The 21,064-nt window shown below is 41.7% G+C and overlaps 1 protein-coding gene and 1 pseudogene across 1 annotated transcript in view; both read right to left on the bottom strand.

The window, feature by feature from the left end:
• The window catches only part of Cntnap4 (contactin associated protein family member 4), a 288,717-nt gene that overhangs the window by 123,451 nt on the left and 144,202 nt on the right, over window positions 1-21,064 (bottom strand). Inside the window, exon 4 of the mRNA XM_051168839.1 lies at window positions 10,420-10,567. Within this exon, the coding sequence (XP_051024796.1) occupies window positions 10,420-10,567 (148 nt within the window). The remainder of the gene's footprint in view (window positions 1-10,419; window positions 10,568-21,064) is intronic.
• Window positions 13,799-14,158, bottom strand: LOC127209614 (mitochondrial import inner membrane translocase subunit TIM16-like; annotated as a pseudogene).

The following is a 21,064-nucleotide window of genomic DNA, read 5'->3' as shown; positions in this document are numbered from 1 at the left end:
ACTATAGATTATTCTAGAGATTATGAGAGAAACATGGTTTTCACTTTTATTAGTTTTCAAAATAAGAAATTGGAACCTTAAACCAGGTATGGTGGCGCACGCCTTTAATCCTAGCATATGGAAGGCAGAGGCAGGTGGATCGATGTGAGTTCAAGGCCAGCCTGGTCAACAAAGTGAGTCTAGGACAGCCAAGGCTACACAGAGAAACCTTGTCTTGAATTAAAAAAAAAAAAAAAAAAGCAAAAACAAAAACAAAGAAATTGGAACCCTAATGTCTCTCATATGTGATTAATGGGGCTGTTCAAAATCATTATCATAGGGCCAGTGAGATAGCACAGTCGGAAAAGAGTCTGCTGCCAAGTCTGATGACCTGAACTCAAACAATGGGGCCCCCATGATGGAAGGAAGGAACTACCCCTTACACACACACACACACACACACACACACACACACACACACACACACACATTTATATTATAAAGGAATAAGCTAGAGAGATGGCTCAGCACTTAAAAGCTTTTTCACTCTTGCTGAAGTTCCCACAAGCAGACCTAACAACTACCAACCACCCGCAACTCCAGCTCCAAGGGATCCAACTCCCTTCTGGCCTCCATGGACACTGCTGCACTGACATGCACATTAAAACACACCACACACTGCCCCCCCCCCACATACACACACACACACAATTTTTAAAAATAAAAATAAATCTTAAAATTACTATTATGAACCCTTTTATTTAAATATACTTGATATGTTTTGGAGTTCTATAGATACTTTTCACTGGTGCTAAGTTTTTCTGTTGTAGGATGGTATGAGCCATTTAAATTACATCCGAATTTTTTACACACAGTTCTAATGATTTTCATAATTTTCTTCTTTTTTCACTTTCAAGTATTATAATACTATGTGGTATTATTAATAGAACAATACTTGCTAAGTAAAAATATTAAGACTATCTAAAAGCTTTACAAAAATGAGAGAATTTGTCCACTAGATTTTGGGCTAACAGGAAACTATCTTCCTTTTAAATTTGACAGAAAATAGGATACTTCAGCTATGTCTTCTGGGGTAAGCAGTTATATGGGAAGCTGTGTTTAAGTTACTTAGTCAAACTTTCAGGAGTTAACATGAGAAACTTGCTCAATAAATATGTATTTAAAGCTGGGCGTGGTGGCGCATGCCTTTAATCCCAGCACTCAGGAGGCGGATCGCTGTGAGTTCGAGGCCAGCCTGGTCTACAAAGCAAGTCCAGGACAGCCAAGGCTACACAGAGAGACCCTGTCTTGAAAAACCAAAAAAAAAAAAAATTTATTTAATACAATCATAATTTTCTTTTTTAATTTTCTGTCCCAGCTACATACCTGGTAGGAGAGATCAGAAGTTTTAAACAGGAAACCACTACCTTGCTTTCTCTGAGTATGATGGTGGTTTGAGTAAAATTGTTCCCATAGACCCATCTACCACAGTATGAATTATCTCTTGTAGGTTTATCCTGGGAGTGGCATCATTTGAGAAGGATTAGAAGGTGTGGCCTTATTGGAGAAAGTGTGTCATTTAGGAAGGGCTTTGAGGTTTCAGAAACCCAGAGTAGGCCCAGTGTTCTCTCTGCTTAAGGATGCTGATGCAGCCCTCAGCTACTGTTCCAGCATCCTTAGTGCCGCCATGCTCCTACCATGCCCCAGCCATGATGGTAATGGACTAACTCTGAAACGGTAAGCAAGCCCACAGTTACATTTGTTCTTTTATAAGAGTCGCCTTGCTCACGGTGTCTCTTTACAGCACTAGAACAGTGACTAATGCAAGTATTGTTTCCATCTTGGTATCTGCTTTGTCATGATTCTTTCTTACCCTGTCTATGTTTTCTAAGCTGAAATCTACTGATGATATTGTTACACTCTGGATCTTAAGTGTCCTCTGAAGGTCTGTGTAGTCAGGCATTGCCTCTTGCTATTAGGAAATGTTGTAAAACATTAAGAAATACAGTCTAATAGCCAGTCTTTCAGCATGCCTCAGAAGGTACTGTGGACCTCCAGTCTCTTCCTTTTCTTTCTTTTATTCCTGCCCCATGTAGGAGATGGACAGCTTTACTGCATGTTCTTGCAACCAAAGTACTGCACTACCCCAGGCCCCAAGTCAGCAAGCCAATACACCATGAGCCAAACCTCCAAGAGAGCCAGAGCAACCCTTCCTCCTCTTAAGTTGACGTTTCATGTCTATTAGAATAATCAAAAGCTGGCTCACAGTGTATAATTCCAGTTTTCAGCATTTGGGGCATTGTTAAATGCACATTCTCTCTCTCTCTCTCTCTCTCTCTCTCTCTCTCTCTCTCTCTCTCTTTTTTAAGTTAGCATGAGCTTTGTAATGATTGACTTATGTTCTCTTCAATGAATAAAAGCCACAATTTCCTTCTGCATAGTCAATATTTAAGCAATTAAACACCATAGTTCGGCACTTTGCTACATTTGTTCTCATCAAGACTTCTCATTTAGTTCTCCCAGTGCCGTGTTCCTGACTATTAGAGGGTTGGACGTGCTGCTGCGTGGATGATGGGGAAAGCCTACCCGAGGCACATCAGAATGCTTCCCTTCGCTCACCCATCCACCCAGAGACTGGCAGCAGGAAAGTGCGCACCACAATGAGAACACACTGTGGGGAAGAAAGGCTGCTCTCTGACAGCTAAAACCATCTCTGGGTCTGAAAGTGGGGTATCAGGGAAGTTGAGAGGAACTGCTACTTGCTGAGGAAAGAGACTGAGGAAGGTAATTTCCTAGAGCGAAGTCAGAGTGCGGAGCGGTTGCCCTAGGCATCACGCAAAGCCCCTAGAGCTGGAAAAGTCATCACAGCATGTCACAAGCAACAGAAATTAGTCTGGTATGGCTAAATAGATGGATATTTTATTCGGTATCAGAAAAATAAGAAAAGACCATGGACTATTAAATAAGGATGCTTTCTCAAGATGGCAGACAAGGAATTTTAAGTGCAGACTAAGGGCAATTGCCCAAGAAAATCATTCAAAATCATGAGCATTACCTCCCGTGGTGTGCTCCCTACCTCCTAAGGCCATGCTGGATATATTCGCTTTTCACTCATTTGCATTCCCACCCCTGATCCTGTGTGTGTGTCTTTGTAACACATAGTATGCCCTTATCTAATCATCAAAGGCTTTATTCTCTTTTCCTTCCTGACTTCCATCACTCATGGCCTTCCATCCATCTCTTCTCTGGATCTATAAATGCGTTCACAAATGCAGGGGCCAACATATCTAAAATTTATACTTTCCCTTTGATGCCATAACATTTAGCTTCTGTTTCACTCGTTACGCACGAGACAACTTCAGGTTTGCAGACATTAAAGAAGCACAGGCTCTTTGATGAGGATTTTTCCACACACCTGGCATCTCGTCATAATCACTTGTTGCTCTATCTCGTTGGGCCAGAGGGCAATAAAATTACATGTGAGTCTCACAATAGCCTTTTTCCCTGAAATGGCTGCAGGACAGCTTGGGTCTGTAACTTTTGTAGGCACATGTATTAGGTGCAACGGGAAGAAGAAGCTGGCATAAAAATATGAAAAACAGATCTCATTGGGTAAAGGTAGTTGCTGTCAAGCCTGACAACCTAAGATTGAGCCTTGGGACCCATGTGGAAGAGAGAACTCACTCCTGAAAGTTGTCCTCTGACCTCCGTTGTGCACCACAGCATGTGTGTGTGTGTGTGTTAATTGTGATAAAATACATTAATTATAAATGTAAACAAGTATATTAAGTATATGAAGGGCCTACTCTTGTTGTAGAGAAGAATTCCCATTTTTTTCAAGATGGAAGCAGTTGTTGAAACTTAGCACCTCATTATTTTATTAGCAACGACACAAGGAGGACACTTTATGATTCACTAAGAAATGAATTTATGTATGCTTCAGTTCCATATTGTCAATGTAAAGGCTTGGGGTTGGCTCCATATTTCATAGGCACTTGAACTCAATGATTCAACAACAGGATTAATTATTCCTCCGTTCTCTTCCCCAGCCTATTTATTCTCCTGCGCCCTGTCCCAATAAGTAATACTGCCCTCACGGTTTTCCACACGCAGTGACTCATGGTACTCTCCTGCAGTGGCCAAGCGCTAATACTTCAGTATCTCAGAGGACTCTTAACCCTGACCTTCCCCCGCTTCATGGACTGTCTTGCACAGATGACATCAAAGTCCCCAATTCTGCTTCTATCTACCTGTCTAATCCACTAACCTGTAACCATCACTTTACTCTGAGTCGCCATCCACAAATGCAGACTGATCTTCTAGCCTAAGGAATGATGCCTTCCATAAGGGGTTGGCACCTTCCATATCAACTGACTTAATTTAACCAATCTCCTCTCGGACGTGGTCATGGACCAACCCATATAGCCAGTCTCTTCACTGACACTCTTCTCAGGCGATTCAATGTTCTATCAAATTGACAATTAAAGCTAATTATTCCAGGATCCATCAACTTTGTTTCCTGTACTTGACTGAATGAATTCACTTTTTCTATCTGGACTCTCTTCCAAGCTTCCTATGTGAAAATGCATCTTAATTTCTGTTACCAACCCAAAATGTAATGTTACCAACTTCTTTTATTAACCTCAATCTTTGTCCCTCACATTTATACGCTACAGCATTTTACAAGCTGCATTACTCTATATTTGATGAATGCAATGGATTTTAGTATTGCACTGCCTATCTTACTTAATAAAACATATGCTAGTTTAGAATTTCTGTATATACCCAGTCCCAGTAGATAGTAAAGTTTTCTCCTAGAAAATGTCAGTACATACTTATTTGTGAATAGATATAGAAGCCAAGTAGTTGTAAAAGGGAGTAATTTGGAAAGTGATGTCATTCCTTTTAGATCTTAGGTCTAATATGTGCTATCTGATCTTGGACAAAGATCCTAATTTTTCTATGGTCCCTCTTCTTTCATGTTAGATATAAGGAACTTTGATGTGTACTTGTCTTGAATGAATGGCACAGACAAAGCTATGTTAGGTGGGAGCCTGTGGAAAGAAGAGATCAGAAGAGGCTTGCTTCACTGGTTAGGGCTGGCCATCCCGTGGCTGTGATCCAGGAAAGTGGCCTTGCCCTCAGCCCAAATACTATTGTTTCCTTTTTACAGATGATATAAAAGAAGACCCTCACATCTGGAGAAAATTTGCCCTAATTTTATCTTCACCACTTAGAGGAGTTACAAACAAAAATCATAGACCAGGGCACTTTCATTCATAAGTAGGGACAGACAATGGTTCACGCTATTTCTATGCCCAGTGACTGAAAACAAGTCTATGGCTCATTAGATAGACAATTCTGCTTGTCTCCTTCTATTCCTGCATCAGATGGTGATATTCATGCACCTACTCCCTGTGCTGTTCAAGCAAAATGGGAAAATACCTACAAACAATACGTTGGGGCTCATAACTGTTCAATGCTTGTCGGATTTATGGCATCATGTGCAATCAATTAATACTCATGCAAAGATGATGGCATAAATAGTTGGAGAACATGATGGTGGGGGACTGTTCAACTGAGGGATTAAAGTCAATATGAGTGAGTCCATTCCTCAAAGCCACTTGCGTCCAAGCCATTTTAAGTTGGTTTCCGGCTCTCTACGAGATTATCTTTCCATTAAACTTATTACTTTGTATCTTTTATATCAGCTCTTCTCCTACCATTTTACTCTTTGCATTTGAGTTTCAAACCTACTACTACTTAAGTTACGGGTCAGTGGGGAAGAAAGAGCGATTGCCAGCTGGGGAATGTGCTAATCCTCCAGACAGTAAATTTTAATCACACACCAAAAAAATGAGTGTTCCAATGAGTTCTAGGCTTAGGACAATGGGGAGACACTTAGGTCATCTTGAGTCACGTGGCATCGGAGAGAACTCAAAGAAACCTTAACCTCAGCAGGTCCTGCCCTGTGGGTATTATAAGTAATAGTTAGGTTTCAGAAAAACAGCATGGAATTTGCAGTCAAAATTCAAAAGATACCCAGTATTGAAAATGGGCAGATTGCTTCATTTCCCCAAGTCTCAGTTAACCCTGGAAAAAATAAGAATTAAATTATCCTGTGTCGAATACCAACGGCCCAGGCCTTAATGTCAACCATTAATAAATGGGACCTCATGAGGCTGAGAAGCTTCTGTAAGGCAGGAGACACTGTCAAGAGAACAAAGCGACAGCCTACAGACTGGGAAAAAATCTTCACCAACCCTACACCTGACAAAGGTCTAATATCCAAACTATATAAAGAACTCAAGAAATTAAACACCACCAAACCGAATAACCCAATTGAGAAATGGGGCTTGGAACTAAACAGAGAATTCTCAACAGAGGAGTATCAAATGGCTGAGAAACACTTAAAGAAATGCTCAACCTCCTTAGTCATCAGGGAAATGCAAATCAAAACAACTCTGAGATTCCATCTTACACCCATCAGAATGGCTAAGATCAAAAATTCAAGCGACACCACATGCTGGCGAGGATGTGGGGAGAGAGGAACACTCCTTCATTGCTGGTGGGAATGCAAACTAGTACAGCCACTTTGGAAATCTATCTGGTGCTATCTCAGAAAAATGGGAATAGGGCTTCCTCAAGACCCAGCTATTCCACTCCTTGGAATATACCCAGAAGATGCTCCAGCACACAACAAGAAAATTTGCTCCACCATGTTCATAGCAGCCTTATTCATAGTAGCCAGAACATGGAAACAGCCTAAGTGTCCCTCAGTAGAAGAGTGGATAAAGAAACTGTGGTACATATACACTATGGAATACTACTCAGCTATTAAAAACAAGGAATTCCCGAAATTTGTGGATAAATGGATTGAGCTAGAAATGATTATAATGAGTGAGTTAACCTAGAAGCAGAAAGAATCAAATGGTATATACTCACTTATATCTGCATACTAGCCCAAGGGGCATGTCCCACAAAAGCCTTCACTTACCAGGAAACTGGGACAGAGGGGAAGGCATCCTATTGGGACTCTAAATGAGAGACGCATGGGAGAACAGCAAAATAAAAGGATCCAGAGGGTCCTAGAAATCTACAAGTAGAACAATATGATAGGCAGATTTGGGCCCAGGGGTCCCGCTCAAACTAAGGCACCAGCCAAGGACAATACAGGAGGTAAACTTTAAACCCCTTCCCAGATCTAGCCAATGGTCAGAATATTCTCCACAGTTGAGTGGAGAGTGTGATACGACTTTCTCACATACTCTGGTGCCTCACATTTGACCATGTCCCCTGGAGGGGGAGACCTGGTGGCACTCAGAGGAAGGACAGCAAGTAGCCAAGAAGAGACTTGATACCCTATGAGCATATACAGGGGGAGGTAATCCCCCTCAGGAACAGTCATAGGGGAGGGGAATAATGGGAAAATGGGGGGGGGGAGGAATGGGAGGATACAAGGGATGGGATAAACATTGAGATGTAACAAGAATAAATTAATAAAAAATAATAATAAAAAAAATTATCCTGTGTCTAAAAAAAAAAAAAAAAATGGCCCATGACATAGTTTATCTCCAACCAATGTCAGTTCTTACTCTGCTGGTAAACATTTCACAGAATGAATGCCCCATAGAGAATACAACTGTCAATACAGAGTAGGCATTTATACCCTTGATTGTCCACCATGCATGCATGATTTTTGTTAACCTGCAGGATCTAAAGATAGGCTGGGGCTATAGACCCATGGTAGACTAGTTGTCTATCCCATAGCAGGGGCTAGATTCAATCTTCAGAACAGCAACAACAACAACAGCAACAACAATAATAAGTTGTTGCTATATAGTAATAAGAATAACATGTTAGAAATAAGACTGTTCAAGTTCTGTCGTTCAGAACTTGATAAGGGTAGGCTATTTTGTAAAGTGTGATTTTTTTCCAGGTCTGAAAAATATGAAATGAGAAACACACAGAACATGGCTAAACTGCGCCATGGAAGCCAAGAAAGCCAGCAGTCCAGTTGGGCAGATGGTGAGAAGAAAGCTACCCTGGAACTCATCTCTGTGATCCAGCAGCTGGAGGGAGCAGGAGCTTGAGTCCTGGGCTCCAGGAGACTTGGCTGCAAGCCCAGCTCTGCCACTTCCTGTCTGTGCAGCCTGAGCAACTCAGCAATCCCAAGAATTGGTTGTCTTTTGTAAATGGGAAAAGGGGAGAGTTATCTTGTCATTGTTCCCTGGGTTCCTCTGAGGCATCATATACATCTATGTCTATAAGAAGCACTCAAGGAACTGGGTAGCTCAGTTCAGATTCCCAGCACCCACGTGAAGAGCCAGCCACAGGAGCACATGCGGACAGTCCCAGAACTGGAAAGACAGACATGGAAGGATCCCTCTGGGCTCCCTGGAAGGATGTCTAGTGGAAACAGTAAACTGCAAGTCCAACAAAAGACTAGTCTAAAAAAAAAGTGACTGAAAAGGACCCTTGATACCAACCTCTTGCCTCCATACAGGTGGGCACGTGCACCCACACATACATTAGCATGCACAAAAACACATACATATGTAGCACGTACACACAAAGAAACACCCGAGTGCATAGGGTAAGCTTTCAGGCAAGCTTTTCTATTTTTAGAATTAGGAATGTTAATGCTATTGATATTGGTATTGTTGCTGTTGCTATTTGAATTACTGCTATGTCAAAGATCATTATAATTGCTCTAGGAGCCTAAAGGGAGGAAATGTTGATTTATGATGGCATTGGGTACCAGGAGCATCATTAAAATATGCAAGGAGCTCCAAGCAGTCTGTACAATATGATCTCATGGCCAGACATGGTTTTAAAAACTGTATCAGTGGTCTGGAGAGATGGCCCTGGTAGGCCAATTAAGAACACAAACTGCTTTTCGAGAGGACTCTAGTTCCATCCCCCAAACCCACCTTTGTTACGTTACAACTACCTGTAACTCAAGCTCCAGGGGATCTGATGCCTTCTTCTGACTTCCCACACATATCCGCATATAGACAACACAATTAAAATTTAAAATAAAAGCAAAACCTATAAAGACTTCTTCAAATCACCTGACGTCTGTATGACATTTGTTTCCTTTTTATGTTAGTAAAAGGAAACAGAACCCAGCCAGGTAATCTCCTAGAGCAATAGAACACATGTGAAATAAGAGAGTTTTGATGGCTAAAATATAAGTAAGTAAAAGAATTTTTACTGAAGGGATAATGATGTAGTTACATTAAACAGTCCTGGGCTTTAATTCTGGAGCTTCTCAAGTGTTAACTGTAAGACACTGGGTCAAAGCCTGAATCTCCCCAAACCTCAGGCTCTTTATCTGATTACTGTCAGTCATATTAACCGACTTATCACTCTCTAGCAACAGAGCCCCTCACAGGATGGTGTGGTTTGAGGTGGACTATCAGTAACTCTTAGGTCCCTTCCCCACAAAATAAACAAACAAACAAACAAATAAATAAATAAATAAATGTAATGAAATGGCTCATTAGGGGGCAACTAAGCGAAATCTGTGGTTTCTGCCTTTTTTTTTTTTTTTTTTTTTTTTTTTTTTTAATGTGAAGATACATCAAGCACACTTTATATTCTGGCAGAGGTCCTTGCTGGTTCTTTTAATTTATGCTGAGGGCATGGCACATTTAAAAATGAATTCCTTGGCACATTATTTTTAGGCTAGAGAGAAAATTATTCAGCTTTCATAACAGCTGCTGGTCATACTAAATGGACTGCTGTCTTTTTTCTTACAGTCTGGGTACTAACATGAAGCTCCAAGTGTAACCCACTGGGGGAGAGATAGTATTCAAATACTCAGACCTACTTAATAGTAATAGCACTGTAATGTACACACACACACACACACACACACACACACACACACACACACACACCAGGATTCTTTTGAGAAACCATAAACTGTTTTGCATGGACTCAAGCGGCTGAGACATGGCTCAGTTAACATCTCCAACATCCATATGAAAAGCTTGGCCCAATGCTATAGCTTTGTTATTCCAGCATGGGGTGGGAGGGAGGTGAAGACAGGCATATGTGGGTCTCGCTAGTCAGCCAACAGCTGAATCACTGAGCTCCAGATCAGTGAGAGACCCTATCTCCAGAAAATAAGGTAAAGATTAACACACACCACACACACACACACACACACACACACACACACACACACACACACACACACGGGAGAGAGAGCTCGCATGCCTCATTCCTGAATTAAAATGTAAAAGTTAAATGCTCCAGTAAATATTAGCACGTGTGGTCACTGAAGAGCCTTCCACTAAAAATCGTGCCTGTCTGGCGTCTTTTCTTCATACCTACAAAGTTGATTTCAGTGTGTGCTTTGGGTTTGGCTTTTCAAGAATCTCCTTTGATGTCTATTTCAATGTGTCTGTGTCAGGTAAACAAAACACTTACGGTATGCACACCCGAATGCCTCGATTCTCATTCCAATTCTGCCCTTGGGGTTCCATTCTAGAGGGATGAAGCGTAGAAATCTGGCTTTGATTGAAGGCTGCAGTCTATAGTACACAACACTGTCTGCGTTCGCATTTCCAGAAAAACCCTGGAAGAAAAGGCAAAGGAGGAGCTCAGTGTATCTGGAGTGCGTCAGTGTCACCTGTGACAAATGTCTGGGTGCGAAGCTAGCCTTTCCTTTGCTCCCTATAGAAAGTGCCACTTTCTTTAAGGAAATCAGATGAACAGTTTTGTCTCTCCATCCACAGATGTGGCCCATTACCTACTTCCCTTTGCATTAGGAGAAGTTTTAAATTACATCACACCCATTAAAGCAGCTTTCAACTACGATGCCCTCGATAAAAATTGCTTCGGCAAAACATGGATTAAATGTAAAAGCGTGCATGCCAGTGGCTGCAAGCACCGCAAACAGCATGGAGAAGCTGAGAAAATAATCTCTCAGTATTGAAAAACTATTACCTGATTCAGCAAAGAAATTGCTCACCGGTTTCGGCTACTGCACTTCTCAGCTCCCTCGTTAGCATAAACAAAAGCCTCCCCCAAGTAGGACCCACCCTCTGTAACAGCTGCTGAGCCTCATCAGCACACTGCCTCAAACATGTCCAAGGCTGTAAAGGGGAGCTGGAAGCAATGAGAATTTGGAAAGACCTACGATTAGAGGCTTACAGACTCTGGCCCTGGGAAACGAGAGAGACCTTTGGAATGATGCTAAGCCAGCACAGTCAAATTGCAGACGAGGAAATTAAAGGTCAGAAAGGTGCAAAAAAAAAAAAAAAAAAAAAAAAAATCCGGCGTCTGCAAAACTCTGACACTGAGTAATCCTATGCTGGTTCCTTCCAAAGTATTAGGATATGTAGCTTGCTTGCCCGCCAACGTACACGGAACTCAATACCCTAGCCACTTAAAGCATTTTAAAAGAGTTCTTTATTTTCATGTTATTTGTATGAGTGTGTGCAGATTATGTATGCAAACCATGTACACGCCTGGTGCCGGGGAAGGGCAGAAGAAGGCACCAGATCCTCCGAAACTGGGATTACCATTGTGAGGCTCCCTATGGATACTGGGAACCATGGATGGGACATTTACAAGAGCAGCGAGTGCTCTTAGCTACTGAGTCAAACCTCCAGCCCAGAGCCATTTTATCTTCCCCATCATCGGACTTCACATGTGAAGACATGGGCATGACACAGAAGCTGTTTCCAGCATTTATCCTTCGTCTTTATTTCGTTTCCGCCTCTCTCCTCTGGTTCTTCCTCTTCCTCCTCTTCTGACATTATTTTTTTTTTGACACTGTCACAATTTGCATACGTAGGAATGACATAGGAATGATGTTTCATATGCAGACTCATACTGGTAGGTCTCCTTAATGTTACTCAATCGACAGGGGACTGGCTTAGGATGCTAAGATACAGGCAGCAGGTTCCAGCTTTACTGGTTGGTACTAATATTTACCAAAGTAATTCCTAATACATTATTAAGGAAAACATTGCATGTTTCAAAATCGACTTCCAGTGATTCCCTCAGCAATCAGTTCACTTCCTCCTGTTTCATCAGTACCCCGCTCACCCAATTTTCAGGCTGGCCTGCCACAAGCATTCCCAGAGATATACATTACTTCCTGCAAATTAAACCTGAAAGCTGGCACCTGGAATTCTTCCCCCTCGGCGTCCGGAGTCCACCTGACTGTGTATTCTGCCTTCCAAAAAAGTAGGAGTGATCCTGAATGTGGGCGGTACCTCCAGCGGGTTGGGAGAAATGGAGAGCACAAGCTGAGCAGCAGGCAGCAGCAGTGTTTGTCAGTCTCTGCTTCCTCACCAAGGCTCCAACTGTGATGGTTTCCCTCCATGGTGGTTTACTCTCAAACCGTAAACCAACACTAACCCCTTCCTCCCACCTACTGATTGATGGATATATGCCCTCGACTGTAAGATCCCAGATCTAGCCAATGGTCAGAATATTCTCCACAGTTGAGTGGAGAGTGTGATACGACTTTCTCACGTACTCTGGTGCCTCACATTTGACCATGTCCCCTGGAGGGGGAGACCTGGTGGCACTCAGAGGAAGGACAGCAAGTAGCCAAGAAGAGACTTGATACCCTATGAGAATATATAGGGGGAGGTAATCCCCCTCAGGAACAGTCATAGGGGAGGGGAATAATGGGAAAATGGGGGGGGGGAGGAATGGGAGGATACAAGGGATGGGATAAACATTGAGATGTAACAAGAATAAATTAATAAAAAAAAAATAAATAAAATTAAAAAAAAAAAAAAAAAAAAAAAAAAAAAAGAAAAGCAACTGATAACGGTGCGGTGCACCTTAGCAGCTCTGCCATGACTGCTCAGTTCCACAAAGCACTCTCTCATCAGAGGCTGTCATCAAAGCCTCTTCTTGGCCCTTCCGTTCTCCTGTTTTCTGCCTCCGTTCACACCCACACTCTCAACATTTTCCCCAGTCATCAGACTGGGACAGGAGGAGTGCAGTACCTCATCCTATTGCCTTCAGACAAAACCCAAAGTCCTCAACAAATGTAACAACAACAACAACAACTGGGGTCTAGGCCCAGTAAATCACCTTGAAAAGGCTTTTCATAGCAGGCAACTGTGTACAGCCACTTCCTGTTGGCATGTGCGCCACTTCCTGTTGGCATGTCAAGTCTTTTCTATCCATACCACCTCCACCTGAGACTGACTTGCTCTTGATTCTGGCTTCTAAGGTAGTGTGTGTGCGGCCGCCCACATCCGATCTTCCTGTTTTACATCCTTTGGGGTTTCTCATCATTTGCAGGAGAGGTGGTCTTCTCCTGTTTACTGTTTTTAATGCTTGTTTATCTTATCCTACTAACAGAAGTGCTCCCCTAAAGCACAGCCCTCGGCCAGCCTCCCCTTACAACAGGGAAATCCCTTCTTGGCTCAAGGTGGCTCTCAGCAAGATCCTTGGCCATTTATGTTTGAGGAAAACAAGGCTTAAAAAAACAAAGTTAAACAGAGTTCAGCAGGCTTCTCAATTGTCAGGCCTCTTGGAGCCTAACAACACCACGTGCTGTGTCTTTGATGACATGGAATGACTCAGCTTGTCTCAGACGTACTTGTTCAAAGAAATGTTCTTCCCTTCCTTGTCATCGTTAAGGCTCTGCAGGGCACCCGAGTGGGCTGCTGCTATTTCCCAGAACGTAAGTAGAAGAACACTGTTTAACCCCAAAGGTCCTTGAACCCTGACCATCAAGGGCCCCCTTTTATATGCACTAGTGAAACATGGAAAAGGCATTTATTACCAGGTTACAAGTTTTGAGGCAACGGGTGGGGCGGGGAGAGCCCAGCAGTCACATTTTGGGCATCTGCCCTTTCTCTCTGTCTTTCTGGGCTTGTATTCTGAGTTCTTTTGGGCATTCTTTTGCATGAACCACCTTTGACTGCAGGTAGAAGGAGTCGCCCATGGCTTTATCATTCACCTTACACAGGTGTTCACAATTCTTCGGGACCTCCACAGGGCTCAGCTTGGAGACGTTGAGAATCTGCTGGGCTTCGTGGAGGCTGAAGCCAGAGAGATTGGATGCAGTTGCAAAGCAGCACACAGCCAGAGGCTGCCTGGCTTGCTGCAAACTCCTGCCTCAGGACCTGGGCAAAGGCTCTTCCCTCCACCCGTTCACCAGCACAACCATCTAGGCCAGGTACTTGGCCATGGTGGCGGCTCCACCTTAGGGGCACGGGTACCGCTTGCCGACCCAGTGGAACCAGATCACGGGTGGCTGATGGGTCAGAAATCAGCCCCTTTCTGAAGTTCCACCCTATTTCCTGTTTCACTGGTCAAAATATCTCCTAAAGATTAAGTAAGAAAGATTATCACACTAGCAAAACCTCCCACATCTGCTTAGCTCTGTGCTACAGCAGTTGCCATTTCTGAGGTGATCATGAGCACCTGTCTGAAAATTGGAGATCCATCTAGTCTAATTTTTCATTTAGGATGGTAGAGGCAGGGCACTATTTCCCAACTTGAAATACATGTTAAAACTTTCAGTGCACAGACCCCAGGTATTGATGTGTGTGTGTGTGTGTGTGTGTGTGTGTGTGTGTGTGTGTGTGTGTGTATCTATGCATGTATCACACAGACCCCAGGCATTGGTGTGTATGTGTGCATGAGTGTGTGTGCATCTATGTGTGTGTCACACAGACCCTAGGAATTCGTATGTTGTATGTGTGTTTGTGTGCATGTGAACTCATGTATACGCATCTCTTACAATGACCCCAGGCATTCATGTGAACACATTTATATGCATGTGTCATGAAGACCCTAGACATCTGTATGTGTATGCATGCCTGTATATTCATGTGTCATGCCGACCCTAGGCACATAGACATACACACTGGTGTGCACGCAGGCATGAGTGTGCATGCATCTTAACCAGCTCTCCACATCAAGCTAATGTGAAACCATGGCTGAGACCCTAGTCTCCAGACACTGGATTCTAAAGGGACACTACCTATCAGCTCAGCTCATGCCTTTGATTTTATTTCCTGGGTGCCACTGGCAGACTAATGCAATCTGTAATTATAATCCCTTGCCAAAAGAACAGGTGGAAGACTAATTATATGACCTTCCAAAAGATATCACATCTATTCCCAAAATTAATAGAATTTCACACATTTAGATAGACCTCAGCTTAAGGGATTGGAAGAAAAAGACTCTAACATCAACATTGATAACAGATGGGTGAATGGTATGGGAATTGTATTTGGACCGCAATGTTTGGCTTTTTTTACCTGATTGACTTATAGGCTATTTAAATTTTGGACATAAAGTGCAAATATAAAATACATATAATTTGCATAAGTGATACAAATATCTTCCCTGGCACAGTAAACATTTTAGGAGTTCTCTCTTACAAAATTGTGAGATTGAAGATAGTGGAACGTAGGAGTTTTAAATAAGTTGGCGTTCTTTTTATAGTAATTTTTTTTAAAAATAGGACTCCACTATAGGAAGTACAGGCAGTGGTGTGGCTGGCAGAAGCATCATTTAGGAAGACTCGGGAAACTTAAAAGAATCCTTCCACTGCAAAGTCATTTGGAAAAATTTAACTTTACTATTTTCCTCATCAAAAATAGAATGGTGGCATTGGCTTTCTGTTGCCCAGCCTGTTTACCTTTCTTTAATCCCCCAATAACCAAGACTCCATTTTTGACTCAATGCTTACAGAGAAAGTTTTCAGAAGGTCTGTGGGGTGCAGGATTGATCCTGCATTACCTTATAAATTAAGATTTCAAGGCCTACTGTCAGTTTTTAAATGCATCCACTTTGCCTAGAAGACACTCTTCAATCTGACTGGAAAAAAACAGTTTTTAACATACCATCAAAATTCATACAGAAGCACACAGATTTCTGTGTTGGTTTTGTTTTGTTCTTTAGGAAGGACAAGGGCTCACTATGTAGCCAAGGCTGGCTTCAAACTCAGCATCCTCCTGCCTCAGCCTAGAAGTACTGAGATTCAGGTGCCAGCAAGAAAATACATGGGCTCAAATAGCCCCTTTTCTCTCTTTTTCCTTTCTGTTTATTTTTGAGGCTGTATTCTAATTTCAACATTTCTCCCTTCTCTTTATTCAGAAGAAAAAAAAAGGAAGAGGAGGAAGAGGCGGGAAGGAGGAAGGAAGAAAGAAAGAAATCGCTCTCCCCCCCCCCCGCCTCTCCCCCCTCTCTATGCGCTCTCTCGCGCTCTCTCTCTCTCTCTCTCTCTCTCTCTCTCTCTCTCTCTCTCTCCTCTCTCTTCTTACTCTTCCTGTCTTGTCTCTGTCTCTCTCTGTGGTACCCCTCCCTCCTTTCCTTCTCCACATGCTCATATAACGAAAGAAAGAAAGAAAGAAAGAAAGAAAGAAAGAAGAAAAAAAAGAAGAAAGAAAGAAAAGAAAGAAAGAAAGAAAACACCAACAAATTTATCCCTTCCTTTAAAGAATTTGTATTAAAGAGTCAGAGTTTATTAAGTATACTTAAAAAATTCAGGAAGTTGGTTTTCCCACCTCACAGATTAGGGCTGTGAGAGGGGTCTGGAGTTTTCATTTCAGAATCTGAAGCATCTTCCTGAGGCTCACGCATTTGAACACATATTCTCCAGCCCCAATGCTCCATTCAGTAAAAGGGTTCAGAGAAAGGGACATGCCAGCGGAAGTGAGTGGGTATTTGGAGGTGTGTGGACCTTCAATTCTACAGCACAATTCTGCTTCAAGCACCTCTCTCTCTCTCTCTCTCTCTCTCTCTCTCTCTCTCTCTCTCTCTCACACACACACACACACACACACACACACACACACACACACACACCAGCTGAGATGTGAGGAAGCAGCTGTCACCCTGTCCCTCTGCCTCAGAGCTGCCTGAAGCCCTGGATTTCCCTTGAAACCTGCCATAGCCTCTCAAACCCTAAGCCAAACCAAACCTCCCCTCTTGAGCAGCCTCTTGTCAGTAGTTTCATCACAGCGACAGGAGAAGCTGCTAGTGTTTCCTCAAAGCTGAGTCTGAGCCTGTGGTCTCCCACCCTTCTTCTTAGTGTGTGTGTGTGGGTGAGGGAGGGAGTCCTGATTCCCCCCCCCCTCACTATTTGATTTTACAAGATTTCAGGAAATAAAAAGACTATGATTAAGAAGGATAATAATAACTAATGCCTTTATTCCACTGGACTGTACTTACAATCTAGTATAAATTGAGTAACCAAACCAAGTCTATTTTTTGGTTTTGTTTGTCTGTTATTTTGTTTTGGTGCTTTGTGTTTGACCCCAAACCTGTTCCAGAGGTGAGAATTCATATCCAGTTCCTAAGTCAGATGTACCAGGGGAGAACTTACTACTATACTATTTTTCCTCTCCTCCTTCCTTCCTTTCTTTCTATCTTTTTTTTCCCCAAATGGTCATGACTCCAAACTGTCTTCTAAATGCTCATGTTTGTATCCCTAGATTAATGTTGTGCTCAGCCTTCACCAGAGAAGTTTCCCATTACAGTGGTCATCAGTTAATGCAGAAACCAACAACTGGACAAAATGCCCATAATGCACAATTGAGATGTAATATGAATAAATTAATAAAATATATATATTTTTTAAATGCCCATAATGCGCAATGCTGAAGAGACTGGCCCTAAATGGGTTCAGGGGAGGTTTTGAAATAAAAAACAGAAAGAGTGTATGAGCCTGAGGACAGAGAGATATTCAGCAAAAATAACAATAACAAGAATAATGATAAATCCTCTGGGTACAGCATACTTATTTTTGAACTGTATTGCACCTGTGTTTACCTGAACAACAGGTATACAAGATTGGGTCCTGCCAATCAAGAGTTCATCATGGATGGGATAGGGGTTTCCCATGATGCCCTGAGGGACTATTAGTAATTTATGGTTGCTAGCAGAAGGGCTGTAATTTTCTTCAATGGTGTAGCCACTGACAAGGTGCCCATGCTCCAGTAACTAAACCATGCAGGTCCATGCAAGCAACTCTAGACTCAGTGGTTTATACCCAGGGGAAGAAGACATGAAACAAGGACTGAATAAATGTTTTGGGGGAAGAGGAAAAGAGATAAGAAGGGTGAACGACGGTGACAATTACTAAAATTCACTATGTATATGAAACTGTCAAAGAATTTGTTGTTAAAGTCTATTTCCAACAATTCTAGTTCTAAGGCCTAAAAAGTCTAAGATCAAGACTAGAATATTGGATGTCTGCTGAGGACCAGTCCCTGATTAATAGGATCCAGTCTTTCTTCTAAATCCTCACATGATAGAAAAGACAATGCACCTCCCATAGCTCCCATGAGCCTCTTTGATCAAAGCACTAATCCCATTGGCATGAACACCCTGAACCTTACTGCTTCCCAGCATGTCCTACTTCATGAAGGCCACTGCCTCAAAGACTGGTGTTTTAACATGCAAAGCTAGGAGGAGGCGAGCACCCAGACTACAGGACAGAGCAATTGTGTTCCAGGTTATCAATTTAAACATCTTCAGCATGAAAATTTGTCACTCAGGGTAGAACACAGCTGAAGCATTTTGTGCAGCTTTAATGCTGGTGACAGCCCTGTGAGGTAGTTATTTTTGTACCCACTTTACAACTGAGGAAAATGAAAATTACAGAGGTCGTGGATTGAAAGTCACATGGCTAGAAAGCAGCTAAGTAAGAATTTAATTCCAGGCTGCTCTGACTGCAAAGCTCGTAATTTAGCAAAGTCATCAAAAGGCTGCACTCCAGCAGAACACAGATACAAAACACCTACGCTGTGGGAAGTGTGGTACATTTTCTAAAGTGTTTCCCTCTTTCTCATAGTTCACATTTAAAAATATTTCATACATCTGAGAATAATGCCACTTAGATTGTGGCCAAGCTGGGACTCAGCTCTACTCACTGACTTTCAGAAAACAGAATGAGATTCTATTAAGCTTTATGTTTTCTCTAATTTAAAGACCCTTCTCATAAAACTCTTGCATATAAAAAGAAGTCCCCCATAGATACAGACTGTAAGATGCTAAGCCATGGTGTCATGGAATATGTGAAATATCTAGAAGTAAAATTAAGGTTTATATGATAAAAATTGAAAAGCTTAAGTGTACTTTGTTTTCTGTTTGACTGGATGACTTCCATACACCACCACCAAAAGTTCATAGACAACTTAGAGGTATGTTCAAACCATGATAGGCATATGGCCTAGGGGTGCACTGCTTGCCTACTATGTACAAAGCCTTGGGTTTGATCTTCAGTACTGGGAAAAATATATGCAGCCAAGATAATTCATGAATTAATTAATTTTAAAAATTTCACATGATTTTAAAGAATTTCCTAAGTCACTCTAAAGTTTATGGCAAGGTACAACAGCACTAATTTCTTTTTCAAATATTAATTGAACAAGTCATGTGTAAAAGCCAAGATGTTTAAGAAACTACTGCCTGTGGCAATTCATAAGGAGCTGTGAAACGTCACTGTCATAAATCAGAAACAGGAGATCAGTTATACATAGTTACATAGTTGACTCAGACTGCATATAAATTGATCCAGCTCCAGCCAAAATAAACAGTAGCAGCACCAGAAATTCAACACAGCAAACAGACAGGCAAACATGAGAACCCTTTTGTCATCATTGATCTCTTTTAGTATGAGAGTTCCAGTGACCTACATGTGCCCTACGTGCAACCTGTTTCCAAATGCAACTTATTTTACCATTGTCAGTTAGCACAGAAACACTGGTTAAATCCTAGCCACAAGCTGCCAAATAAAACCTCTTCTTTATTTGATGTCAGTTATAAATCTTGACTAAATGTGTCTCCCAAGAGGTCCTTTAATGTTGGAAAGTGCAAAAGAAAATCAAAGAAAAAGTAAAAGCTACTGAAAAGTGAGGAATTTGCCAACATAAATCCAGATATGAAAAACTTGCAAACAGTTGTCAAAGAAGACATTATAAACACAGTTACAAAAGATTGAGCTGACTAGTTCTCAACATTAATTTAACTTCTTTGGGTTTTTTTTTTTTTTTTGTGGGAGCAAATAGTAATGGTAGTCTATGTATCTAAAAAGATGTGATATTTTTATTATTACAGTGATAGACCAGCAAATTCTCCACAAATCCCAGAATAAGAATAAATAAGCACAAAAACAAAAACAGAGCTTGATCTAAAACATATAAAAATATTCATAATATTATAGAAGAAAAGTAAAATAACAATAACAACTATCATCATCATCATCATCATCATCATCAATATCTGAGGTCCTTTCTTTTCATATGTGAGTAAAGAATTCCTGAGGAAGAGAAATAGAAGCAGAGATGGTTTTGTTTTGTTTTTGGAGACAGGCTTTCTCTGTAGCCTTGGCTGTCCTGGACTCACTTTGTAGACCAGGCTGATATCGAACTCACAGCAATCTGCCTCTGCCTCCTGAGTGCACCCCCACACCTGGACCCAGAGATGGTATTTTTACTTCACTAGATTATATGGAAATGTTTAGTTCTAGATCCTTGAAGGAAAAGAATACACTTTGGGCCTCTGGAGATGTTGTATTTAGCTACAGGAAGACAGAAATGGGCAAACCCTAGGATCAAGAGTAATATTTTGATTTCTGGGTTGTTTGTTTGCTTGCTTGCTTGCTTGCTTGCTTGCTTGCTTGCTTGCTTGGAGAGAAAGACAGAGAACGGTTTGGGTGTTGGATGGGTAGAGAGGTAGGGAACATCTGGGAGGATTTGGGGGGAAGGAGAAGAATACGATCAAAGCATATCATATGAAAAAAAACTTTAAACAATAGTTTTTAAAACTAAAAAAGTACTATTTTCATTTTATCAATTGCAACTGTAGCAAAGTACTCAGTGAGATGGGTGTGGTGCCTCTTGCTGCCAGCAGAAGGGAACAGAAAGACGGTCTGTAGAGCTCTAACTACCTGGTCAGTTTTTCTCATATAATATTCTACACAGACAAGAAAATAATAAATGCCACCAAAGATTGTTCTCACAGGAAAATTTACTGTCCTAAAAACACACAGACACAGGCATATACACATGAGCATGCACACACACAGACACACACACACACACCACACACACACACACACACTGCAGAAGCATGGGAT

Source organism: Acomys russatus, chromosome 26 (assembly GCF_903995435.1).
Source record: "Acomys russatus chromosome 26, mAcoRus1.1, whole genome shotgun sequence".
Lineage (NCBI taxonomy): Eukaryota > Metazoa > Chordata > Mammalia > Rodentia > Muridae > Acomys > Acomys russatus.
The sequence above is the reverse complement of the archived record's forward strand: the minus strand, read 5'-3'. Positions and strand labels throughout refer to the sequence as shown.